The sequence below is a fragment of the Zootermopsis nevadensis genome, unplaced genomic scaffold, assembly GCF_977971745.1.
Source record: "Zootermopsis nevadensis isolate Lab colony 2312 unplaced genomic scaffold, Znev_1.0 Znev_ptg000001l, whole genome shotgun sequence".
Classification (NCBI taxonomy): domain Eukaryota; kingdom Metazoa; phylum Arthropoda; class Insecta; order Blattodea; family Termopsidae; genus Zootermopsis; species Zootermopsis nevadensis.
The window spans coordinates 1,371,137-1,399,113 of NW_028259133.1; the positions used below are offsets into that span (position 1 = coordinate 1,371,137).

Genomic DNA, 27,977 nt, shown 5'->3' on the forward strand with positions numbered 1-27,977 from the left:
TTATTACACTGAAGGGATTGAAATCATGTGGAATTAGTTAAATTGGTTAGGATCTTCCTGAGACCCATAATAATGCTATCCTGTTTGCTCTCTGTCTTCCAATTGATCATTTTCCAGGTAGTTTACCACCAAAATTCTGTATTAATTCTTTATCTCACCTATCTCTAGCCTGAAACTCAGACCATTACAGCCTCCTAGATTTCACCCTTAAAAAATATATCCATTAAAACCTAAAATTTAACACAGTGTTAAAACATAAAATATATCACTGATACAAAGTTTCCAAGAATAAATCCTGATTAAAACTTTAAAGAGGATGTATATGTGAATTCAGTATTAGATAACAAAAATTGTGTACTAAATTCTGCATAACAAATCTGGTAAAAAGAGTTTGCTCGGAGCATTGGTATAAAATGTTATAGTAAACTGCCAAGTGGTATAAAAATATAAATGACCCACATGTTTTAAATGTAATTAAAAGTAATTTATTCTGTAACAAATCTTACATACAATAAATTAATATACAAAGGTGGTTTTGCAAATTAATAGGCTATATTTTATACTTTTTAGTACTCTAAATACTTTACACTAATTGCTTTATTATTTTTTTTATTTATTTTAAATTACTGCAGTATATGAAAGTGTTAGTGCCTGCATATTTGTGAGTATAATAGGTATTTTAGACTGACATCTCCTATACCTACATATGTATGATAAGATGGAAGCAATAAACTGAACTGAAACCCTGCATTTAAAGTATGTGTATGGTCTACAAAGGACACATTCTCAAGGGATAAAACAATAGAGAGTAATTAATGTTACAACAGATATCATAAGCTTGGTTCAAGGTTGTCTGTATTTCATGATTAATATAATCTGTACAAGCTGTTACAGTGTTCCTACCACTAGAGTACACTATTAGACATGTATCTAAGACACGCAGTAAGTTGGATTTAGTAATAATACTTCTGTGTACTGTTTGTGAAAAGTTTCATTCATGGTAAAGATACATCATGACTAGTGGTTTATATCAGGTAATTAACCCATTTATCAGTACTTTTAGTAAGTATAACATACATTTTGCACTACACAGTTACATGAAAGATGTGATGTTCAGAAACTGTGTAATAAGATTCATAATTAAGAAAAGTAGTGTTGGCTGGCAGCTCATATACATGGTAGAACTGATAGCATATATTAGAAAACATGGGGAATGGATGTAGGGCTCTGCACATTTTTAACCTTGGCACTAGTTGAGGTGAATGTTTGGTCTCCACCATGCCCTGGAATTAATATTAGGTACTGAACAAATTGAATACTGGTCATAGGAATTCTTGTAATGTTTCATTTATCTGTTGGTACAGATTATTGACATAATTTTACATTGGTATTTTTACTGTTGTACAAAATCTGCTTTACCTGTTTCTTAACTCCCACTCTTAATTTAACAGATGTTTTGTAGTTCTCCTCACTCTTACAAAAACAAAATATGTAAAGAATTGTTAGTCCATGATATATAATAATTGTAAACATAAAAGCAATTGTCAATATAGTGTCTTAAATCAGGCCATGACTGCTTCCATCATTTAATAGCATACCATAACAACAGCAAACATGCTTATTCCTACAGGGTGAGCTACCACTGCCTTTGGAAGATGTTCCTCTCTAGGTCAGATTAAACATGTGGTTGCAACACTATAGCAGTCCATCTCATTTCAGTCTATAAGTCACAGAACAGTACTTGAACTGGTGCAATGGAAATAGTTGGATTGGTCACGGTGGCCTGCATGACTAGTCACCCTGTTTGCCAGAAGTACAGATACAAAACTGACTCTTCAGTGTTCGAAAAAAAAAGTATGATTAATTATACCAGTGTTGGTTGTACTCAAAATGTATAAAAATAATGGAGAACATAAAAACATGGAAAAAGGTTGCATGGCCATTTTTACTCCCACATCTCCTAATGTATAAAACATGCTCATATGTCAAACCTTTGGATCCTTTTGTTAATTGTATCTTGAATTTATTTTCAGAAAGCGTATGCTACAAGTTTCATAATAGTTGGCTCAATCGTACACTCTGAGAACATAACCTCACTTACCATTATTGAACATGGATTCATTGCAGTAGTGAGAGGCAGGGTAAGTTCACAAGTACTAGTTGTTCATTACTGAAACTAAAGTTCTGTTCCAAAGGATCTCTGAAGTGTAGCTAGTGTAATGCCTTTTTCTCTCTAGCTGACGAACTCCTTTTTGTCCTGATTATTGGAATGATTGCTGATTGCAGATTGTGTCTGTATGCAAGGGCACAGAGAAGCTGGTAAAAACTCAGCATAAATATGGAATTGACGATAACAGTGTGCATCATCTTAGTGAGGGAGAGTTTGTAATGCCAGGCTTCATTGACACTCACATTCATGCACCACAGTATCCAAACTGTGGTCTCGGATATGACAAACAGCTGCTAGATTGGCTTACAACATACACTTTTCCTTTAGAAAAGAAATACATGGATGTCGATTTTGCCACCAAAGTTTATGAATCAATTGTGGTGAGTCAACATCATGAATTACACAATGAAGACAATTACTTCAGATATTTTATAAACATAAGTATACAATATCCTTACTGTAATGTAATCCATTATAGTCCAGTATCAGGTTTTACATGAATAGATCATGGGTCCCAAAATCTAGCCTGACTTTGTGCTTTATACAGAACGATATCTTAACAATTTTGCAGTGCAGATCCCATGGACCACGTCATAGTGAGGCCTAAGTGAATTTTATAGTGTTATGAAAAAAATTAAAAAATCAGTGTTTCATCAAAACTGTTCATTGCCTACTTATTTTATGCTATGAAGTATATTTCAGTAACTACTGCTACAGAATATGAGGGTTCATCATTATTACAACAAAAGCCTGCCATGTTCAGACAGTCCATACAGTAAATATTACCATAGCCTACTTTCTAAAATTGTGTTCCAGATTGGTTTTAAGAAAAGAAAAATATTTGGTCATGTGATCATATGTGTATGTCTATAATATATCCTTTTATAATGTGGTGACAGACATACATCATGAAGAAATTTGTACTGTCTGGTACAACACATAAATTACCTTTTTAAGATATACAAAGCAGCAGTAGGGGTTGTTGTCCATTGATGTTGTTCTGTTGAATAATTGTGGATGCTTAAATATGAAAAAATGAATAGCCGAAGCTATGTAGATAATATATACAGAATACAGCAGGGAAACCTGACAGTTTTTTTTTTTTTGGGGGGGGGGAATTCAAACAAAAATAGTTTCTTTACCGTCGAAGAATTTTATAAATGGTTTCCTTTCAAAAAATTACATCACAAAGGAATCGTTTGTCATTCTCTGTACATTGCGTGTTATACTATACTGTACTGTGTGTGTTGCTTAAGAAATTACACATCTGAAGGTGGACTTCCCAGCCTGAAAGTCATTGTAGCATATCATTGTTACTGTAATCATCAACATCTTCACCATCATTGACCAAAGACATTTTGAATTGGTGGGTGTAAGCTTCAAAAAGCTATTTCTATTTCTTATGTTTCAGTGTCTGCAGTCTGCTGGCATTTTAGTGGGTCACTTTGTGATAATTCCCATGTTCCTCTCCTTGGTATTGCTTTTCAAATCACTTAAAATTATCCACTCTTACTGACTTCTGAAGTATTTCTTCTAAACAACATATTTCATTCACGCTTCTCCATTATTGCTATTAATGTTTGTATCGTTCTTGTCCATTTCTTTCATCATCATCTCAACATCATGCAGTCCACTTAATCCTTCCTGGTCCATTCTTTCTCTAAATCTGACCACTATAAAGTTTTGAAAGATAAAAATCTGATATGATACTTAATAAAATGACTTTCAATGAAGTGACATGGCTTGAAATGTCAGGTTTAGTAGATTAAGCATTTTATTAGTTACATACACAAATACTTTCCCTGTGTTGCTTTATTTGTACTATTTCCAGAACAAAACACTTACCAATGGTACCACAACAGCAGCGTACTTTGCGACACTTCATTATGACAGCTCATTATTCCTGGCAGATAGTGTGGAGCGTCTGGGGCAACGAGCATTCATTGGAAAGGTGAACATGAACCATGATACTCCAGAGGGATATGGGGAAGACACATATGATTCTTTCATTTGTACAGAACAGTACATCAGGGACATTCAAGGCAAGAGGGTAAGGTCACAGCTCTAAAGAATGTTTAATTTATTATTATAAATTTGACATCATTAGAATTGGAAATCTGTAAAAAGAGAAATATGTATCTTGTAAAAAAACCCATCAAAGCTGAACCCTTTTTAAAATACTTCATTGTAATTTTAATGTTTAAGGAACATAAATTGTAATAATACTTAGTGAACAAATTTTCTCCTCTTGAGAATTCAGGCTTTTCTTTATGGTCTGCAGTCATTGTACAGGTAGTGTGATGCTTAGAAGACTCTACAGTGAATTTCTTTCTTTTATTTTAAAGGTACAGTAGAATCCCAATTAACCAACCTAAACAAAACCAAAGGATGGTCAGGTAACTGAAAATTTCAACTCAAATTGTGATATTATATTGTGAAGAAAATATGGCACCAAATGAAAAAATCTCACAAACAAAAACAGCATTTAAAATAATGTAAATTTGAAAATGAAAGAGTTTATTTTTTTTAAGGTCAGGCCAGTGCCAGTCTGTAGCAACCGAGTATATAAATTGTAGAAGGTGTGTTGTAGTGCACTGTGATTCATTCCACATGCTGAATTGACTTGATAAAATGGAGTATTCAGACATGGCACGTCAGATAAAACGGAATGTAAGATAACCAAAGTTCAGAAAATCATGACTCTACTTACCTTCTTACATAGATCTCAATTACAGCTTTTTCAGAATTGACTAAATGCTTAATTGGCCAATGCATGTTCATTTCCTTTCTCCTTTTACAGTCCAATTTTCTTTCTTCAGAAAGAAAATAGGCTTACGAGATTACCGTCGTGACTTGTGTGTTTGAGCCATTAATGTCATACAAACCTAACCTAACTGCCTGGTGACAGATGTTACAAAATTTGGTGTGTGGCATTCCAGTAAAAGATCAATGGTGCTCACTTGATTTAACCTCGTGTCCCTTTCGTATCAAAACTAAAAATATTCTAGGAAGTGTCATTTTGAATTACTTGAAAACATTCAGAGCATCGTGATGAAATACTGAAATGACTTCTGGAAAATGATTTTCAAGCGTAACAGAGATTTAGTGTGTAATGTATATAGTTAGGATGTGAATATTTTTAAAGTGACCAATTTCACTAAAGGTTGTTGATAGTATAATTACTGACAGAATCAGTAACTCTATTTAGCTTATTTTCTTAGCTTAAAGCCCCTGAAAGAAGCTTTCATTGTATTCTTTCCAGAATTTTTTTTAAGTTTTGGAAAATTTAGAATACTCCAATTTTTTTCTTAAAATGTACTATTTACTTTTCCTTGATCAAATTTTGTTCATTAGAGCCTCTTTGTATACAAAACTGATTTTTAATTCCATCTGAACTGCCTTAAAGAGTGTACAGTTGTATTTAAAGTATTTGTTTTGAATACCTGACGAAAATAATTTTAAATTCCAATCTGCAATATACATTTTGAATGACCAGAGTATTAAGCACATGTCAATGATAAATCTGGTACCTAATTTCATGGAATGAGTTTTGTTGCTCTGTGATTTTGTATGTTTCTACTAAATTTCATGCATATGTATATTGCAGAATGAACTTGTCCAGCCAATCATAACACCAAGATTTGCACTAAGTTGTGACATGAAGCTCATGATTCTTCTGGGTGAACTTGCTACCAAGTACAATGCACACATTCAGGTAAATTTCTATTGTCATATGTACTATGAAAACAAGCACACAAGTAAGTAAACAGGTCAACTGCAGGTTTGGATCAGAATGCTTTAGGTTAGGTTAAGTATATTGGAAAGAGTGAATAAGTAGCTGGAGCTTATAAGGGGGTTAAGATGCTACAGAGTATGAGGGGGAGGGGGTATACATCTCAAAAGTGTCTACACACACACACATTCCATGCATACAGAAGTTTGGCTGACTCTTGGATAAGGAATAAAGTATAAAATATAAAACATACAGATGAGTACAATTTGAAATATTAATTGGGTTTCACAAATGACAGAGGTTGACATAATAATATTAAAATATCACACTCAGTTCATTGCTATACACCAGAAATGTTAATGATGATGATTTATAATACATAACTACAGCAACCCCGAAAGTGATTAAGAGTCCTCTTTAAACTGTAAGAATTAGTCACACAATAAAAGGTGTTTGTATTTACGTATCATTTTAATGCTATTTTAAATCTTTCCTGTTAAGACTGTTGAAGGTTTTGATGTGAGCTCTGTTCTGAAAACATAAAAGGTTGGGAATTTGTCTATGATGGTTATTATTCCTTGTGTTAACGCTGTGTATAGTTGAATATGTCTGAAAAATTTCTATGTTATTTATGATGATGTTCATGAATGAAAATATATATTCATGAGGAAGAGGTAGAAATTCTAGTTTCTTAAGTAGACTTCTGTACAAATTTATTGGTTTGGTACCAGCCATAATTCTTATGATTTTATTTTTCAAAGCAAATATAATCTGCTGTTATATGAATTCCCCCCCCCCCCCTCCAAATATTCCATACTTCATTACAGAGTAAAAATAGGCTAAGTAGATTGATTACAGTGTGTCATTATTGACAATTTGAAGTTGTTCTTACTCTCTGACATGCCCCACTTAAATACAGAATTATTTGATCAACATTAAAAGTTGTTACAAATATTTGCTCTCTTATCACAGGTTTTTTCTCTTACTGATACTTCTCTTGAACCAATGGTGACTATGACGACTCAGGCTTCTGATTGTGGCTCTTTCCTTATTATTTGTGATCCTATTATGGCTGTTTTAGTGTATAGAATCTATCGAGTGCTTTGCTGACATTGTTACCAAATATTTTTTAGTCCTTTAGTTAAATTCCCATGAACCCCAATAGTTGTTTACTACTACTTAAAACCTATAACAGAATGGATATTATAAAATTATGTTCATACCTTATACCTTTTAAAACTTTTTCAGATCTTTTCCATCATTTGTATTACAGACTCATATTTCTGAGAACACAGGTGAAGTTGTAGCAGTACAGAAAATGTACCCTGAATGCAAAAACTATACAGACGTATATGACACAGCTGGACTACTCACAAACAAGGTAATATAATTATCAGATTTAACAAAAATCTCCAATTAAACCAGTTTGTTCACTTTTAGTAACAAAGTTTTAAGACTTGCTTACATTGAACGTTGCAGACAGTGTTAGCCCATGGCGTACATCTCAGTGATGATGAACTGAAAGTTCTGGCTGCTCGCGGTACAGCCATTTCACATTGTCCAAACTCAAATACTTCACTCAAGAGTGGCCTCTGTGACGTTCGTAGATTGCTGAATGCCGGCATCAAGGTTGGGCTGGGCACAGGTAACATTTTTAATGCTGAAGAACACAGATTCTGAAAGGTTGACGACTGCTGCAAGTCTCATGTAAGACAGACAAAAACATGATACAGACTCTCTGTGTAACATGCTTTGCTGATTTGGGAGTTTGATCTTAGTGACTGAAAAAGCTAAGAGTACTTGCCAGTCAGAGCAGGAGTGGTGCATGTACAGTCACTTCAAGGGAAGTTGAGTCTGTCATGGCAGTAATAATATTGCACAAAGTGAGATCTCGCTTAAAGAAAGGAACTTCATTCTTTTTCTATACATTAAATAGAATATGAGCTGGCAGATTACCCATGTACCTTAATTATTCATGTTTAAATAATTTTTCCTTCTGCTTCTCACTTCATGAATTTGTAAATGTTGATGATTTCCTGACTGACACTTCATATAGTTTTCAGATAAAAAGGTACTACTGACTTGTTGGTTTTTCTCTCTGCCTGTAACAGCCATACTATGCCATTACAAATACTACATTTTTTAAAAAGCTAAGACATATGTTTTAAATGACAGCTGATTTTTCTGCACCTAGATGTTTCTGGTGGGTACAGTACTTCCATCCTGAATGCTATTCGCTGTGCACTACAAACTTCAATTCACATATTTTTTGGGAAGGGTACAGATAGCGACTACGTTCCTTTGTCTTACCACGAAGCCTTCAATCTTGCTACGTTAGGAGGAGCCAAAGGTAGGTGATTTACAGCCATACTGACATCTTACTGTTACCTTACCAGGTTCCTTTACTCGCAAGCAAATGTGTATAACATCCAAAACCAAACATTTCTGCAAGTTTTGCATGAATGCAGTGGCTAAGGCACCATGATGATGATGAAGCTAACCTTATTGTCATCCTTGATGACAAGTAGGTTCTTGAGTACTGGGCTGGTCAGAGAATGCTCTAAACTAGAGTCTTACTTCATTAATTAATTATTTTTATGTTGTCAGGCACATTTTTTAAACATATAAGGATAATTTATGTAAGCATATGAACATTATTAATTAACAGCTTTCATCTCTTCCGATAGGTTTTCTTGCCCAAAAAACTGCGCATATTTTCCGTTTCTTCTATCCAAGCTCCATATCCAGTCAACTGAACTTTTTTTGGTTTATGTACCTTATGACTTCAATTATAACACAAAATATTTTTTAAGGGAGGAGGTGCATTTGCTGCTGACATATGGTATATAACTATTAACTCTATCATAAAATTAATGAGAAAAGTAACAACTAAATTTCTCTTATGCATTTCAGCTCTTTCTGTGGAGGACAAAACTGGAAATTTTAAAGTAGGGAAAGATTTTGATGCCTTGATTGTGAACATGAATAATCCCGGAGCCACTGACATTCTGGACAAGAAAGATATAAAGGTTCTTATTCAGAAGTTCCTTTACACTGGTGATGACCGTAATATAAGCAAGGTTTACGTTGCTGGTCGTCAGGTGAAATAATCCACCTTCAAAATGCCAATTGCTAATTGATCACACTTTTAATTGTCATCATAATTATTGGCATTTTATTCTTTGGGAATGCTCTTTAAATGGAAATACCTGGACCCTAGTAAGTAAGAATTTTTTAAGCAAGAACCCTTGCAGTCAAAAGTCTGTGTACTCCATAAAATAATAGGACTACAGTAACTGTACATATGGATGGATATAGCTTTAGTATAATTCTGAGTGAATCTCAGACAATGAAACAAACCAGATTATAATTTACTTCCCATTGCTCCATAATTAGTTCTGCAAATCACTAAACTATGTACTTCAGTGAGTGACTTAATGTTATCTTTGCTGACGCTTGTATGATACATATTCATTTGATGATGGAGGTGGAGTTCTCACATTGGTCTCTTCTGGGATGACATCAAGTGGAATCTTTTACCATCGTATAACCCTATTTTATTAGCATGTGGAAGATGCTCTCTAGTGTTATGCACATAAGGCATTAAAAATTGACTTGAAGTTGTCAAATTTAAACCACCTGTTCATGCCAATACTCCAGTTCATAAATGTGTGAATCAATTTATAATTTAAAATCATTAATAACACCGCTTTAGTAAAATGACATGCTTAATAAATACTTTTTCACATACATTTATCTAAGAAACTGCATTAGTCAGCACTCTCTTGTTTACTCAAAAATACAATTATTTATTACCTCCCATCAGAAATTTCAGTGTATTACATATTTTATGACATGCAAAAATTATAAAAAAATAATTCTACTGCAGTTAAGTCTAAATGGGACAAATGTAGGAAAACAGGATGGTATTGTAGTTTAATAAGAATGGTTCCCAGTGCAGAGTTCAGTTTTAATAGCAAAATAATAATTTTCAATTTCTGTATAGCTTTTAACTGTTATTCATTTAAATTATTTTTCAAAGGAAGTTTGTGATAATAAATATGAAACTATATATATACACACAAAATTTCACATAAGGATAGCTTATATATAGTCTGTATGATCCACTGATGAACATGTCTACAAAGTATGGTACAGTGTTGTTACATTATGAATATTAGGCCACTACCCTGAGCTTCAGAAATCCCCCCACTGATTTCCCCTTACAGTACATGGATGGCCTTATCGATGTGATGCAATAAGGAAGTCGGAAATAAATTCTATCAAACTAACTCATTAATTAATCAACAAATGGAAAACTTTGTGATTTAAAAACAGCATTGAGTAAGAGAGACAAAAAATCAAATGACAAATTTCAGAATGGGCAACTTCAAGTATTTTTAGCAGGCATATGACAGATGTACATTGTAAGTCCAATGCAGTATCACTCAAGATTTAAAACACTGATACAACAAACACATAACTATCCCTCAAGCTGCAGACTTTATTAAGTTGGTATAAAGTCCTTTGACGGAAGAGGAGTTAGAACCTTATATTTTCAGGTAAAGATATATTAATACCTCTTATGTAAGTGGCCTGTCATTCCAGCTTTAAACAAACTATCTCCATGCTCATACAACTAAATTAGTTTAAATCTGTAAATTTTACATATGAAATAAAGAGTGAGACAGACAGAAGGCAATATTCATAAAAATGACAATGAAACCATAATCTTCCTTGGACCTGTTTCCTTTCCAGAAGAGCAGTGTTTAACTATGGACAATGGCAACTACAGCAATTATCGCATTGACAGTATAATCACTGTTTTCTTTTGTTTCAGTAGTGCCTGACTGTCTTTAACGATTGCATAAGTACTGTTAATAACACACCCACATTAACTCCCCGTCCAATTGACAGAGGTGCAGTGTTTACACCACAATATACAGAAAGGAAGGTAGCAGGGGTTTCCAATCCTGGGTAGTGTAGGTACCAGGGCTTAAAATGTAACAACATATTCACAGAGTTATGATGGAATGGAATCAAGATTCTACAGAAATGGGTGAACCACCATTAACCAATTCTGAATGCATCTAATATCAAATCATTAATCCTAATATAATTAAAAACTCTCATATGAATAGTCCGAAGTAAAGGTCTTCTAAGGGATGTTTCAGTGTTATTAAGCTCTCACGGCAGAAAGTTATCACTGGAAGATTACAGAGTGGTAATAATTTTACAAACCAAACTGCAGAAGTACCTGTGATACATCAGCAGTAGTTTCTTTTGACATGAAGCTGGCACACACTGAAATAGCATATCAAAGTGATCTCCCAAACTTTCATAAAAGGGTTATTTAATTTTTCCTCTGCATCCCAAGTTTCCAGCGTCAAAAAACGTTTATAGTAACGGCAAAGCATCAGTTAATTTATATAATATTCAATGACAATTTTGATATGTAATTATCATTTTTTAATTTATAATTATACTATTTTAAATGAAGAAAGTCAACATAGCAAACACTACAATTACTTTATTATTATGAAATTGGGTCCTTAATTCAGTGTAAAAGCAGTAACTTTTTTCAAGAAAGCTATCCTATTGTGCTCAATACAATTGAATATTATTGTGTTCTACTAGTGATATATTTCATTTACAAACTATCAAATTTATCACAGTTTAGATGTAAACATACAAGTTACCTGTGTGCTTATGGACAATTCGAAAGGAGATGTAGGATTATGTATAAAAATATGAGGAAAACATAAAAATGATAAATCATTACTTTAACTTCCTGTAGGACAGGGTACACTAAAAATGAACAGCCCAATGTTTTATATAACTTCATTACTTAAAAAATTACCTTCACTTTCTAAATCCGCCTGGAACAGGAGAGAAAAAATGTGAAGAAACAAATGCGACTCTGAAGTTTCAAGAAAAGTGCATTGCCTGAAGCAAAGGACAAACTGCGTAATAGACAATTCACTCTAATAAAGAAGTCTCTGAGACTAAAACCATGGCTATTTTTTGTTTTTGTTAATTTTCATTATGGAGAAATATTCACACAACCTCAACAAACAAAACTGATATACATAAATAAAAATTAAAGTACACACACATTATATTTCCTACTCAATGGCTGAATGTGTAAAAGCTAGGTGTTGCAAACTGTATCATAGTTTTACTCGTGTACTCCATAAATCATTTTCTTTCTTATTTAGACTACCTACCACCCTGACGTACAAAGCAAATTTTACAATTACACAACCTGCGACCACTATACACATAAATGGTTATGAAAGATTTAATATGAACTGTAAAAAAAGGGTTTTTGTGTTCTAAATTTGTATTCAGTTAAGCATGAATTTATTAGCATTGTAATTATGGCCAAACTTTGAAACAAGCAAATGTAGTTTAACCTTAATCAGCAAAATGTACCCTGGTAGGGAATGTGAACTGTATCCTTTAAAAGCCTTTTCTGCCTTGTAGTGGCATGTTGACTGTTCTTACATTAAAGAAATTCCAGCATTTATTTGAGCTTTGAATGTCTACCGTAGAAACCTAATCCTGACATCGTAAAGGTTAATGTAATACCTTACGAAGCCTGGACTTGTAAAAAACTTGAAGCATACAGACTTAAAATTATCAGTTACAAAGTATAACAGTTGCTGACTTAATAACAATAAAGGTAGTGACAAGATGAACGTACTTATAAACTTTTAAATCACACCTGCAACATGTGTAAAGATACACTTGAAAGCAAAATACTTTATCACAGATCTAATAAGTCATGCTACTCAAAGCCCATTATTTAAAAGTACTCTCATGGCTGTACTTTCAATCATTGTTTTAAGTAGTTATGTAAGTAAGTGATGTCACTATGAAGACCATTTCCTTATTCTAACAAGCCCACAACTGAGAACGTGTTACATACTGTGCCTATGCTTGCCTCTTCAAGCTTGCATATTTTGATTTCCGACTATATCATTATAAGGTACTGAGCTCAAATGTCTGCCTTCATATTTACTGGGTACGTAAAAACATGGAGTCGAGTCTAATCAAATAAAACCCATGCCTATTAGAACACGATCCAGAGCTGTAAATCTTGTCAAGATTGTTTCAAGGAACAAAAACCCATATACCTCTCTAAAACAATCATCCAAAAAGTATAATCTGCACTCAGATGATAATATTAATCATTTATCTAACAAACACTAACCAACAAGATTTGAACATCTTTTTCAACAATATGTAACATTCTGTTGTAATTTACAAAGAAATCCTTTAGAATACATTACTATATGGACAGACATTAATTTATCAATAAGGAAATAAACAACGATCCCTGATCACCGAAGTGCTTACGTTAGCTTGTACTGATCAATTTGTTCCTTTGTGTCAAGTGGCCTATGCAATTACATGTACATATAAATAATGTGACTGATTAACTACAGAATAGCCATGTAAGTGCTGGCAGAGCACTCTATACAATTTAAACTTATCATTCAACCCGTCACATTATTTCTGAGTTCTATGATATTAAAATTGTGAAGTTGAATCACAACACAAGAAATTCCGTTACGGCAGAAGTCTTGAAGCAACTGCTGTAATAAGCTGTGTGTGACACGTCAATGAAATATAACAAAATCATCTGGAAGATGCCATTATTTGTTTATTTAAGACGTTGACTTCCTTACCAGCTACGTATGTTTCCCTTAGAAGACAGCTTAATGAACCGGATCTACAAGTCCATCCTTACACCTTCATTAGTTGCACCATCTTAGTCACCAACCACTGCAAAAGAAGGCTTACTTTATCGTGTGAGCAGTTAACCACTTTTCTTAAACATTTTTTTCTGAATGAGATACCAGAACAAAAAAAAAATGTTACTTCAGTTTTCTAATCTCTGAACATAAAACCGTAATGTAGGAGAGCAATTTACGGAATAAAAACAAGACAATTTTCAGCAAAAACAGATTCATTATTGTCCTAAGTCACCTCTAGCTGTTTAATACAAATTCATAAAAAGATGATAATTCATAAAATTCTAATTGCTTATGAGTTAACTCGGGATAATATATTTATAGTAAAATTTTAAACATGAGAAAACTCATGAAAACATATTCAGACTTTCTGAAAATATAATTCGCTACGTAACTTACCCACAATAAAAGAATATTCAACACGCACTGTTAGAAACTCTTTACTTCTTGAAGTGACTTATTGATGTTTCATGAGTTAATCATAAGATGAATACATCCTAGACTAGTGAGAGTACTGCTCAAAACAAGCATGCAGTTCCCTTACACAGATGGAATACCAGTATGTAAGTAAGCACATAGGTTACACAGCGCTGAATGGCAGGAAGATTCTAAATTACATAATTCTGGGTTCATAAGTATGCACTGCATCCTGGTTATAGCAAGGAAAAATATCATTTAATCAATAACAATTTAGGCAAAATTTACACTGGAGTCCACCCTGCCTCTCTACGACCAATTTCATATTGTCTTCCTAGCGACAGCTTTGTCTCCTAAAATGGTCTCTTTCCCTCTCAGGCTTCGAAACCAAAATGTTGTATGAATTATTTCTCATCTCCCACAAGTATGTTGCATGCCCCACCCATTTCATTCTCCTTACTCTGGCCATCCTAATAATATTTGGCGAAGAGCGAGTATACCGAATTCAACACAAATGCTGTGTTACCTCCTGACTAAATTACTGACAGCTGACATTCATACTAACTGCAATCCCTCAGGCCCTGAACTTGAATTTTCTTGCTCTCATGCAAAGTATCTCAAATGCTACAAAGTTACAAAACTGCTCAGCAAAAGCAATTGTTCCAAAATTAAGGGGTGCAGAGAGGCGTCTCATGCCTAACAAAGTGGTGTACCATCAGGTTAAAGAAAGACATAAAAGAACATTAGCAATATTTCCTGCAAAAATACGTTCCTACATTAAACAATGCATGTGAGTTGCTTCAACTTGCTCCGCCCTGACCATTCCTCACGCTCCATGTGTGTAGCAAATTCCTGTTGACAATTTGAATCCTTTAAGACAAAAGAAGAGTGAGAGATATGAGGGTACTTACCTCTTTAATATCTTGGTCTTGAATTAGAATCACCTTGCCAGACTCACCATGGCCAAAAAACCCCAGCACTTTCTTCTTATGTTCTCCTGTAGACAGGAAGACACCTTTCTCTACAATTCGAGGCAGTGCACTTAGCGATCCCCACGTGTAGTCCCAGTCCACCTACATATTGGAGAAATGAATGAAATTAAATGTGAAGGACGGTGGATAATAAGAATTCTTACCATGAAGAATGACCTTATCCAATCCAATCCCTATATGCATGATGATACACTCACATTCTTTAATGTCCCATCCTTGCACGGACACTGCCCTATGTAATGGACAGTAGTTCAGTCAGAATAATTATGACATCTGAACTGTGCTAACACTCATATCTAGCAATAAGATCACTAACATTACCTATTCACTCTAATGACATAAAATCTTTATCTGGATTTTATTCTCATGTATAATCTTATACGGTATGTGAAATATGTTTGAAATGAACTTATAAAATGGTCACAAAGGGAAAGAAGGTTATGTATTGAAGGTTATTAACGCTTTCAGTATCAGGAAATATGTATCCTATAGGGGTATCCAAAATCCTGAGAGCATTACACAGTGATCTGGTTACAGGGCAAGAGTTTATACCTAGAAACAAACATAAAACTGTAAAAAAACAACATTCTCAATAATGGGACCAGATTTACTTATATCCTCAGCAACTCTGACGTCCACTGGATTACATTATGTTCTGCCTTATGTTAATAATCAGTGACAAAGTTTGTTCATACTTTAATTTTTTAGAGAGATAACAAGCTATGAAAGTGAGCAACAGCAATCAAGTGCCAGTCTGAGACATTGAGTACCTGCCATCCACCAAAGATGTCACTGTGCACAATGTACATAACACGTTTGTCTGTCAACATGAGAGCATCTCTACTGCCCGGTCCGATGGCCATGTGATGGACATATATGTCAGTAGTGGCGTAGCGGCCCTTTTCCAATTCCTGCAGGAGAAAAATTCTGAAATTAATCAGTCCTGCTGAATTAAAAGTAAGGCAAAGGAAGGAAAGAAAGAAGATAACCCATATAAAGTGGAAACATCATTGGGAGTGGAAGCGGAATGAGAGAAGAGACAAACAAATGTTATGTTCAGTAACCCCTCTTTTTTTTTAAACAAAAGTATCAATATATATTAAGTATATATTAAATCTTGTCCGTCTAATCACAATAAATTCTTATTAATATTAAAATATTACAATAATTAACATTTAAAATATTAAATGATGTTCTTTATCGAAATATTCGATTTACATTAGACAATCATCTTTATGAAAAGTATCAATGTATCTTTCTGAAATTTAGCACAATGTATATGTGTTTGTGGGAATTAATTTTGTATTTAAAAATACCTTTAAACTTCAATAATTGAGGTCATGACACACATGGGTTTATGGATTTAAAGATAAAACAGAATCACAAAAAGTTTGATTAAGGACTAGCACTGTTCATGTTCCATGTCCAACTGAGCATTCAGCTTCAGGTTAATGCAGTTATTAAAAGTACTGACTTTAATTCACAAGCAGGACTGAAATAAGTAGGATTTCAGGTTCTCATGACATTAAGTATCAAGACAATCATCTTCAGTTCTGAAATGTTACAAATTGCACATTAATTTTAAGTAGGGCATAATTCAGTGTACAGTAAAAAATGGTGAACTGAATTCAGAAATCCAGTGTCCAGAGTGGTACCACTTGTTTTACAAAATATAGGAATCTAATTACTTTAATTCTTGAAGCAACATACCTGGAGTAATTTGTTGCCTTCTGCCTCTCTGCGTACATAAGGGCGCACTAGACCATCTTGCTGAAAGAAGCGTGGCGGTCGCAGCCTTGTTATCTCGTCACTCATCTCAGCTGCTCTGTAACAGATTTGTGGCTAATGAATGAGGTTTGTCACTAAGCAAGTGTACGTCTTTATTCCAACAACATTCTGGATATTTCATACGTATGCCCTTGCTTCTGTCATTTCCAAAACACGTAAAGAATGAAATTTTGTAGAACAATGCCATGCAAAGGAAGACTGTAGTGAAAAGTATAATTATTACCTGACATATTCCCATAATCTGAAACCTATAGAGTTCAGTTTTATTCCAATGTATGAAAAGAGATTTGGTAAGTGCTGTAATACTGTGAAATGAAAGCAAGAAGTTAATAATGGCAATGATCGATCCACTACTTTCTAAAATCCTAACCTGCCATTTCCAGTCCAGTTTAACAAACTTTGTTTTGATAATCAGTGACCTATGCAAGTACATGTCATTTTGCAAACCCCTTTCCTTATCCTGACCTTTCACAAACACCAAATCCATCCCAGGGCAAACATCCCGTAAAAACCTTCTATTGTCCTTCCAGCTATATTCCTTTCTACTTTGAAATTTACAACACACTCCAATGTATCTATAAATCAGAAATAAAAAATTTCACATTTGAACATAATATTTGATCTTCAAATCTAAAATTACTATGTAATGTCTATTAATTTTTTCACTGCTACTTATTTTATTTAAAGTACTGATATTAATATATAATATATTAAGGAGTATTTCTGCTGGGTATTGAAAATTATATATTTAAATTCACGAACAGAATTCAACAAACATACCTCTTCACTGCATCAAATGAGCCACTTGCAAAATCAATGACCCCAGCTGTAGGTCGAGTCACGAGCCCCATGACACCCTTTCCCACACCCTTGAAGAACCCTTCGACACCCTCTTGCTTTGCTCCAGATATTGGCTTCAGGAACACACCTGATACGCCATCCACAACACCCTGTACAATAAAAGATGAACAAAACTACCTTTATCTTAATGCAGTTTATTTTGACAATGCATTATCTACTAAAGATCATATATATACACACACATATACAACAATTCTTTTGTTTTGCCCAGACCCAATAACAGTTAATACTACTGACACGGCTAATGTGTTTGTGACAATCAGAAATCTACAGCTGTGTGTCAGGAAAATTGGTACAGCCAGAACTAAATTATAGTAGAAAGGTAAGGTACGATTTATAAATCTGCCAATATGTATACCCCGGAAGGAATGAAAACTTGTATATATCAGCAAACTCTAAAATAATTAATTGAACTGCATACAGCCGACACAGCATTACCCACAGTTACTCCCTCTGCACGTACAATACTATTGCAAATATTGACAGCCAACTAAAAGTATTATATCACCTTTTATCTCCAGGTATTACAAAAATCATGAATCAGCTAATAATCTAGAACCCTTCTAAATACCAATCAGACAGTAACAGCAGTATTCATCACTCTGAACTGTAAAATAATAAAGGATGAACATCCTCCTCTAATAAAAGTTGGTACTCATCTCTCTGTGGTGCAAGATTAAAGTGCTACACTTCTATACAAGTGAGATCATTGAAACTGTGCAGTACAAATGTCTTAGTGAAGGTGGATACCAGTACAAATTATGTGTTCAGTAGGTTAGGTTCCGAGGCTTCTCACATCTACAAGCAGTGAGTGAAAATTCAGCCAACTTTCTTCATTACATACCACTGCACAGTCATTTCTTTTTTCACAAATATTTCAGAGATCTTTGACATAAAATAAGAGAGGTGATTTCAAATTCATTTGGCACTAAAAGTTGGATAAACTTTAATTTTTCTACCTCCATAAGCACATTCCACAGCGATTCAAGAAGTACGTACTGCAGATTACATACATGTCTAGTCATTACAAGCCACAAATGAAGAGTAAAAAAAGAACAGGCCTCGTATCGCCTCCAATCGCATTTTTCAACTCCCCAGCCGAGAAGACGAAGCCGTACTTGCAGCTTCAGGAAGTCCCGCTGGCTGTAACATGACTACATTCACCAACTGTCGGAATACACTGAAGTCACTGTTGTGCCACCTCCTTGACAAAACTAAACTAGCTATAGCAACAGATCTTGAAACATTCGTTCTCCTTGTTACAGCTTCTTTTTCCATGTAAATGCTTACACAAGTTATATGGTATATTTTAAAATTAAATTAAATTAGAAATATAGACAGAGCCATTTCACTAACCATAACAAGACCCTTGCCACTTTGTGCAAGTCCCATCTGTACATTTGCTGGACGCTGATTCATTGCTTCACGTCTCTTGCGCTGATAATCCTTGTCAAATGATAGTGCAGCAATGCCCTTCCCTTTAAGACAACATGAAAGTACCCATCAAATCATGAAAATAAATGCTACTATTAAGGTGGCGACTGACTTGTAACATTTACTCGTAATGTAACATTCGCGGCGAGCATGTTACATTACACCACAACTGATGAGGCGTATCGAATGATCGTTTTGAACGCTCGGCTCGACTGTGCTCGTGTGCGCTCCATTCATTTCATTCAATATGTCGGACGTGGAGGTTGTGTTATCTTTGTTCCATTTAATACGCTACTCTTATCTAAAGAACTCGTGAATGCTCGTTACGACGCCGCTCGACTGACTGACTGACTTGTAACGTAACACTCAAAGGGATTCGCGAAAAAACCGACAACATGATGGAGCGCCCGCGAGCGTCTCACATCGAGTGGCTCCGTTCGCTGTCTTCACTTGTGTAATGCTCGATTTGTAACACGTTACATTACAAGTCAATCGCCACCTTTATACAAAACCATGTACATCTGAAACTAACACAATTTAAGTCAGTTTTAGACCCAACAGCATCTTCTATTTTACAAACATATGAGGGTACGCTAAATAATATCTACAAAGTGTTTGAGATTTATCAGATAAGTACTGAAATTTATCAGACCAACTACACATTGCAGTAGGCAGTACTTTTCCACAGAGAACTGTATACGTGTGGACTGACACGTTCCAAAACGGGCAAACAAGTGTCACTAATGCAGAACGAGACCATTCTTGCCCACTGATGACTGAAGGGAACTCTGAACTGTTCAGTGCAAAAATTGAGAACAAGAGAATGATAACTACCAATAGGTAGGGGTGACAACTTTTGTCGGGGCAGACTGCAATTTTTGCTAATGCTGGCCCTGAATATAAGTAACGAGTAGAACATCTTTTGGACTCATATCATGAGGAAGGTGACCGAGTACTTTCTCATCAGTCACTGGAAATAAAACATGAAATCCACCACTAAGAGCCTTGAAGCAAACATAAAAGTATGACATGGAAACACATATGACATCCCTCATCAAGAATAGGTTCAAATCTCTAATAGCAGTCAGAAAAGAGATGCTAGCACATTTTCGGGATTTTCCAGGGCCAGTTCTTGAATATAATCCAAAAAGGTGTGTTATAACACCATGTGCTACTGAGAGATATTGCATGATGAGATGAAGCTATCAACAGATGTTCTGTTGCTGCACGATAGTACCTATACTTTGAGATTCCTAAACAGCCACCACGCACACCTGACCTTGTCCCATCGGACTTCCACCTGCCTAGACTACTCAAAAAAGCTTTAACGGGCCATTTTGCCAATGACAAGGTGTTGAAACAGGTAGCGCATACCTGGCTTAATTCTGAAGGCAAACAAAAGTTTGTGCAACGGTGAACCAAGTGAGTTCAAAAGAATGGAAACTCTAATGAAAAATAATGCACTTGTGCATTTAGAGTTGTCATTATAAAAATATAATGTGGATAATTATTGACTTACTTACATCAGCAGTGCATATAGTGCAGTGTTTGATCTGAATGTCAGTTCCTGGCATTGTATGGAGCCTAAAGCACAGGAGAAGAGAAAATCTGTGCTGGTTCTGCCAAGTCTTGGACTTTTCTGAAGGGTACTTGGAATGCAGCAAAGGACAATGACAAACTTGAAGTGCAATTTATGTGTTACACAATGCTAATAATGAAATAAAATAAAAACTTTCCAAATATTTACACATAGGACAGTGTGTTCTTGTAATATAACCTCACTGCACTCTCTGGACCAAGCAAAAATTACCAGAGTACAATTTTACAGCTTACATAAATTTTCATCTGCAATGCTATTTATGTAACTACAAATACAAATATATAAGTGTAAACTTAAAACAAATGTTCACCCATAGCTCCAGTTATGCGAGAAACAGCACCAGCAGCGCCACCAACCGTGTGTCCAAACAAACTTCGTACACCCAACACCAAACCCTCCGCAAATTCACCTGGTCCCTGGATGGCTCCCTGGAGGCAGATTATATTTGTGCTGTTGTATTATCACATATAATATGGACTCAGCTTCAATGTTTTATCTTACAATGTAATATTATCACAAATGCCATAGCTTCTTCTTCTTTTCCCAAAGACGTCTCCATACCGTGTGGGTCACCTGACAACCAAGGCTCTCCATCTATTTTTGTGTCATCCCATAGCTCCTTCTCCTCAGTTTCTCCCCAATCTCTTCCCTTCTTCAGTGAGGTATTTTTGCTAACATGTTGCTCCCACTTTGATCTTGGTCCCTCTCTTTCACGTTCATATACATATTGCAACTTAAATAGGTTTTCTACAAAGGATCACTGCATAAACACAAATGGAATGCCATGTGGCAACTACTGCATACCACAATTGCATATCCATAAACAATTAGTAACAGAACATTTCCACGTCCGTCTTCAACGGAAACAAAAATTTGGAAATATAGAATCATGTCTGATGGATATTACATCATTATAAAATTCAAACGCAGACCAGATCTAATGACACCAACCTTCAGAAACTATGCAAGTTCATGGCAACACTAATAAAATGTTGACAATTACTCTTTTGGAAGTGTGTCAATATTGGAGTTGTGAGACATACCACAGTGATATTTTATGCATTTGAGGTGGTCTTCATGCTCTAGTGTGAGCGAAGGGTTGGAACACATTACACCACTGCAATAGGAACTGAGGTCCTTGTTGGCTGACAAAGACCTTGGATCACATCTCAGCAATGGCACTGGATACTACTGTCGCATCTGTTATTCCTTTCAAGTAGGGGTAATGTAAATCCACAGCTCCTTTGAGCTACAGTCAACAACATAGCAACCTGCTGACATCACCATCCATGATGTGGTATGAAGAAAACCCATGGAATTTCAGTTTACTCCAAAGAATACATCTTTTCAATCTTGATTTTTATGTGAAAGCGTAAAAAAAGCCTCCAATTTTGAATAAAAACGAAATATAAAAATGTCTCAAAATAAGCAAATACTGTACGTTCTTCTACAATGCATCCTGTTTTATACTTACTAAATTTAAGTAACAAATTAAAATGCCAGAGATTTATTTATCAAGTCAGAGAACGTATACTCGATACCTGGAAAGGTTCGTAGAAGAGATCCTCTACGCCCTGCGTCAATCCCAGCACGAGTCCGTAAGGGTTGCCTATAACATCCAAACCCAACACCAGCACATAGAGCTGTTTCACAGACTGCCCCACATAGTGCATTGTGACTTCTGAGATCAGCTGGTGCTGCGTCAGGAATGAATACTGCCGCTCAAAGTACGCCAATCTAGACAACAGATATTCATCGACTGTTATCACAGAGAACATGGAACCCAACAGATTAGAATAAAATATTTAGCCCCTTGCACCATAACAAGGTATCATAGACTGTAATGTGCTTCAACATCTTTATCTCGCTGCAGTTCCTAAATAACGATGTCTGAAGTTTAACCTTTCTGGGTGTCTAAAAATCCATTTAGTTTCAGTATCTTAGTAACAGCAACCACCAGCTTCCGTATGGAAGTTATACAATTATTCTGTTAGTCTTTCTTGAAATTAAATTTTCCAACCTAAATGAATACTGAAACGGCTTGACAAAATTAATGAAAAACTGTTCGGAAATTCTCAATATGTCACATGCATGCAGAGGACAGACATATATGATTTTAGTTAAGTGATCTGCAGGGTTACCAAGAAACATAAAAGAGGGGGAAGTGCACTGATTATATAGCCTTTATATTTTATTTAATAGTTATCTTGATTAAAATTATATACAGAAACTTTGAAGTAAACAGAAATAATGTTACCAATTGTTATTTTTTAGTAAGAAGCTACTTCAATAATGAAACCATTCAAGCAACACTCTTGGCTGCAAACTGCTAGCTCAGCTTCCCGTTCTTCTCTCAGTAATTAGTGTATTTCACCTGATCTCAGGAATTTTGGTAGAGTGATGTGGTCTGTCTTTAGGGGTATATGGGCCACAGGTTACAAGGACACTAGAACATCATAGGTCGGTTCACAGACTTGGTACGACATACAACTGACGACACACAGAGGTAGGAGAACAACGAGGACACTTCTAAACATAACACAAAAACTATCAATATATGAAAACACATATTTAGTGCATTTTCATACTACTTCCTTCATCGTTAGTCTACAAAGGCATCTAACAAAACTTCTTAGCTGGAGCTGATTTTACCTACAATGATACTATGTCACAATTCAGACTGAAATACGGAAATAAGCAACGTCTTCACACCTCCAGTGATTATCATACAATGAGATCAGGAGGGTAGCATTCATACTTCAATATCAAAGTACCAAACTCTTCCCTAGTCCAAGCAAGTATTTGAATCTTTGGATCTTATTAGTGCTGTTCTTGTGCACCTTCAACTGATTTCTTGGTAAAAACAAACTGAATTCATAGTGTGCCTGGTTTCTATTGGTCAATCCATACGAAAGATTTTTAGCTCCTAGACACCAAGTCGTAAGTAAAACTGTCATTAAGACACGGGGCTTGGCCAAGGGGGTGGGTGAGTGAGCTGTCAAGTTTCAAACGAAGGGACATTTAAAATTTCAGTACAGTTTGTCATGTGGCATAATTATTTGACACACTTTTGAACTGGGCACCGCTGTTCATGATGTACACTCTGTAGCTCTGAGTTTTAAGGGTGTCTTCCTTGGAAGAAGTCAATTTTCACCCTTCATACATGTTTTCTGTTCCAAGATAATTTTGAACAGAACAATAAATCCAAGAAGTTTCACACCAGGGTGCTCACCTGACTTTAAAGCCAGGACATCTGCCTAGAAAGCCTACGTGGAAAAAAGTGTGTGTGACTTCATCGAAGACTTGATAAAAATAATTACTGTGTTATCAATTTTAAAGTATTTAATTTACGAATAGATATTTGTGCTATTAATTTTTGTTTTAATTTCCCCAGTGAATTTCAATACGCTTCTTTTCTCAGTCTTGCATCCAATTTAGGTGGTTCCTTCAAAAGTGTAAAATATAAATTTTACTAAAATTAATTCAGAAAGAAAAGTAATGAAGACCAACTTATAGCAGAAAATATTGTCTGAACTCTGAACTATATATATATTTTTATAAAACAAACTTTGACTTACCTATATATTTGACAAAGTTATCAACAAAAGAATTTAAGGATGGCACTGAAATGCAATCTGAGGAGGAAATCTAGCTCTCCATCTGAACTTGGCACATTCTATTCAATTAACATGAATTAAATACAAGTGCATTATTCATGACTGGAGATAGAAATGAAATTATATGAAGCTGTAACATCTTGTTCTCCATTTTGAATACAGAAACACTAAATAAGCAGAACTTACTTAAACACAACATCCTGTACATCAGTGAGAGTAACTCCCAGACTCTGTAGCAGGACATTCATGAACTGAGGTGTTTCTTGCCCTAGGGCCTTTGGTCCTGACCCCCCACTCAAAGAGAAGCTTAGGTGGATCTAGACACAACACAACTTATTACATACATACACAAAAAACATTGTTTCTTCACAAAGGTAAAGATCATATCAACTTTGTTTCTGAAAATATGGTCAGTGTTTATGATTGGGCTTGAGATAATATTAAAACAATTCATTGTGTTGCTGATAGTAAAATGTGCATGGCAGATGGAGGAACATTCTAGGTTAGGTTTCCTACTGGAATATTTTCATATTTATAATATATAGTTTTTGTGGACTCAAAATCAAATGTTCTTGACATAACTTACTTATTTTATTCCCAGACACAGGAACATGATAAATCTTACTGTAGTTGCAAAACTTAACCCCTTTTAAGAACATGAAAGAACACTGCCCACATGGTTACAGTTGGCAAGCACTGAATATTACTAGTATTTTATAGATGTTTAACAACTAACCTTGAGTGGGGAAAAGTGAAGGAGATCATAGAAATTCTTCTGCTCCTGGGTAGATACAAGAGTAACATGAGACAGAAGTGGCTTATCCACTAACTGTCGATCTTCCTCAAATAGCCGCATCTGCAATATCGTTGCTGTATAAACACTCCTTATACTTCACTCATATCAGGATATTTTTGTCTTACGGGAAATTGGGGCAGAAGACTATTTGGGTAACCTGGTTTCTGCTCCAAAAATTATCTGGGAGTCTTGATTCTATTACCACTTACAAACAGAACTTCCATCCACTTCTTTAAACTGCATCGATCTTCACCAAAAAATGCATTTTTAAAATTAGATATACAGGATTAAATTTCTAATTTTATGGATTATTTTTACAAACCAGAATCAAACATAATTTGAATTACATTTCTATGAGACTTTTTAAACTTTCACAGTGGTTAAAATCTGGAATGTGGTAGCTGACAATGGGAGCATACAGTTCCCCTCAAATGCTGTTAATCACATACAAGAATGTGTGGTTTTTACGCTAACTACCATCTGTAACTTCTGTTCTAAAACTTTCGAGGACTAACTCAGTTCTTCCTGTCACTAAGTTACATTTTCAATGTTATTCCTCAAAAAGGTGCTAAGCTCAGATGACAAAATCATAAAAGTCACACTTCATGTGTCTGGCAATGTCTGGAAATTCTGGACCAAGATCCCTAGCAACAGTAAATAAACCTGGAGTAGAGCATACGCACCTCTTCTGCCTCGGACACCTCCTCCGCCTCAAACAATTCAAGCAGAGCATTGATGAAGCCCATATCCACCTTCACATGGAATTCCTGTATCAGGACCTTGAAATATTTGAACTGCTGCACTTTGCTATGTGGCATTATACGCTGCACGATACTTAGTTCCGCAAATGGCTTCAGTGCTGCCAACAAAGTAACAATGGATCTTACAGAAATAGAACTGGTGCAGGATAAAATAGAATGACACGCCTTTAAGATGATGGTTACATAAAAGAATGGAATATCTTGTTCACACGAATAACTCTACTGCTTAAGGAAGAGACTTGTTATTATACAATTCTGTTAGCCATCTTGTTTAATAAATAATTTAAGTAAATAAGTGGGAGAGAAATACCAGACTCATTTACGTATCATACATGAAGAATGATTTAAAAAATAATGACGGAATGCACTAAAATCTTTGGTAATCAGCTGTGTCAGTATGAAATAAGTTTCCACTGTTTCAAGGACCATCTCTACTTACTCCATTGTGACAATAAATATATTTATATATCATACAAAATAGCAGTTTCAGGTGAATGTTTGAAAGACCTGAGTACTTAATACAATGTCTTTTAAATTGCATCAGTGGCAGTGGAAATAATATGGAATGGCACTTCCAGTAAAAGAAATGCTACATCACACTTCTTTTTAAACATATATAAATACAAAGTCTCTCTGAGCCTGAATGCCCGAACTGAACTTCAAATACAGTTCCAGGATCCCTACTCTCTCAATATTTGTTCATTCTCATGTAGAAAATCTTACAAGTGTCCTTTGCAATATAAAACAATAAGAATACACTTTTTCACAATTTGAAAAGAGGGTGTAATCAGTGGAGGTTTATTTATAAAAAGTAACATCAATATAAGGTCCTCCAGGTTGGGAGTTGGTCGCAAGGCTAACAACCTTGCACCGTAAAAAGGAAGATGTTTCGAAACCCCAAACAAAGCCTCGGATAGAATGGACCTAACAATAGGACCGAATGGAAGAGGAGAATTGAGGAGGCCATGGACCGAATACGAACCGGAGAGCCATAGAAGAAGAAGAAGAAGGTCAATATAAACGCACCACTATCAGCAGCAACACTCTTGGGTGGAGGGACTGGAGCAAGCACAACTGGGAACACACAATCATACATCTGATCATCGACCTGCAGTCGGTTCACTTTGGCATGAAGCTGCAACTGATGTGGCGATGTCTTCATCTGAAACCACAAGCCGGTCTGGAATGTGCGGCGAAGTCGACGCTTGAACGGTCGTAACATCTCCTCATTCTCAAAGTCAACCTGGCAACAAGGGAAAATTCAACCATTCATATTATGTTTTGATCTTTCAAAGCTGAATCATGGTTTATATAAAAGCAGTAGTATGATTAAATGCATATCAGCTGCAGAAGCTATTTGCATCTGTATGCCGAATACTCTTCCTAGTATCAGTTCATGTGTAGTAATGCCAACTGACAGGTTTCAGACTTTTGGTTCCTTATAACAAATCACACAGCCAAAGATTCTTGTACAACTGTTTTAAAAGACAGAGAGAGGGGGGGGGGGGGGAGGGAGAGGAGATGTGTCTACTCGTGTATTTCACTATGCTACATAAACTGATAAGTTTTTATGCATACAAAATCCATTATGTTGTCTAAATGATGGAGAAAAATTTAGAATGAGTGGTATCATGGGGGGAAACAAAGAAGGAAATAAACCTGCCATGTACATGAAATACAAAACAAAGATCAATCAAACAAAAACCTAATAAATGAAAAGGCTGTTCTTTGATATGTGATAACTCTGAGGTAATTTATGTAATACATCAGCAACAAAATCTACATACCCACTATGCCACTGGCTTATATAAGAACTAAACACAGCAAAGTGGAAACCCATCCATTGTCATAAAATTTATACTCAAGACGCCTACACTGGAACTTTGCTTCTCAATGCAACTTCATATTATTCTCATCTTGCCCTCAATTTTAAAAAGTCTACACATTTCTGTAGCTAAAGAAATTTTATTTTTTGTCCTGATTAAACACAAAATAAAGAAGTTTAACTGTAGCTAAATATGTTTTTTTTTTACTTCAGTTGAGGACCA

The 27,977-nt window shown here is 35.2% G+C and overlaps 2 protein-coding genes across 10 annotated transcripts in view; one reads left to right on the forward strand and one right to left on the reverse strand.

Annotated features, from left to right (window-relative positions):
* Nucleotides 1-837: 837 nt before the first annotated feature.
* The window catches only part of Vps13 (vacuolar protein sorting 13C), an 88,672-nt gene continuing 61,532 nt past the window's right edge, over nucleotides 838-27,977 (reverse strand). For 3 of the 8 annotated variants that reach the window (XM_022084563.2, XM_022084555.2, XM_022084551.2), the window contains 12 exons: nucleotides 26,956-27,172; nucleotides 25,852-26,027; nucleotides 25,109-25,228; nucleotides 24,559-24,689; nucleotides 22,297-22,492; nucleotides 21,066-21,183; nucleotides 19,078-19,199; nucleotides 17,641-17,810; nucleotides 16,783-16,897; nucleotides 15,843-15,983; nucleotides 14,992-15,153; nucleotides 9,853-13,694 (listed from right to left, as the gene is read on the reverse strand). In XM_022084563.2, the coding sequence (XP_021940255.2) occupies nucleotides 13,656-13,694; nucleotides 14,992-15,153; nucleotides 15,843-15,983; nucleotides 16,783-16,897; nucleotides 17,641-17,810; nucleotides 19,078-19,199; nucleotides 21,066-21,183; nucleotides 22,297-22,492; nucleotides 24,559-24,689; nucleotides 25,109-25,228; nucleotides 25,852-26,027; nucleotides 26,956-27,172 (1,707 nt within the window). In that variant the 3' untranslated portion in view covers nucleotides 9,853-13,655. Of the gene's footprint in view, nucleotides 4,542-6,159; nucleotides 7,606-9,852; nucleotides 13,695-14,991; nucleotides 15,154-15,842; nucleotides 15,984-16,782; nucleotides 16,898-17,640; nucleotides 17,811-19,077; nucleotides 19,200-21,065; nucleotides 21,184-22,296; nucleotides 22,493-24,558; nucleotides 24,690-25,108; nucleotides 25,229-25,851; nucleotides 26,028-26,955; nucleotides 27,173-27,977 lie in introns of those variants that run through there. The other 5 variants (XR_015534697.1, XR_015534692.1, XR_015534731.1 and 2 more) reach the window with 5 other exon arrangements.
* LOC147875150 (guanine deaminase-like) lies at nucleotides 911-11,968 on the forward strand. Of its 2 annotated transcripts, none has more exons than XM_087348236.1 (9): nucleotides 911-1,034; nucleotides 2,034-2,141; nucleotides 2,287-2,550; nucleotides 4,002-4,220; nucleotides 5,778-5,885; nucleotides 7,177-7,284; nucleotides 7,383-7,548; nucleotides 8,098-8,253; nucleotides 8,817-11,968. In XM_087348236.1, the coding sequence occupies exons 1-9, from the start codon at nucleotides 1,014-1,016 to the stop codon at nucleotides 9,011-9,013; spliced, it is 1,347 nt and encodes a 448-aa protein (XP_087204362.1). In that variant the 5' UTR covers nucleotides 911-1,013; the 3' UTR covers nucleotides 9,014-11,968. The 2 variants fall into 2 exon arrangements, with proteins under 2 accessions (XP_087204362.1, XP_087204316.1); XM_087348190.1 differs by lacking the exon at nucleotides 911-1,034 and adding an exon at nucleotides 1,826-1,930.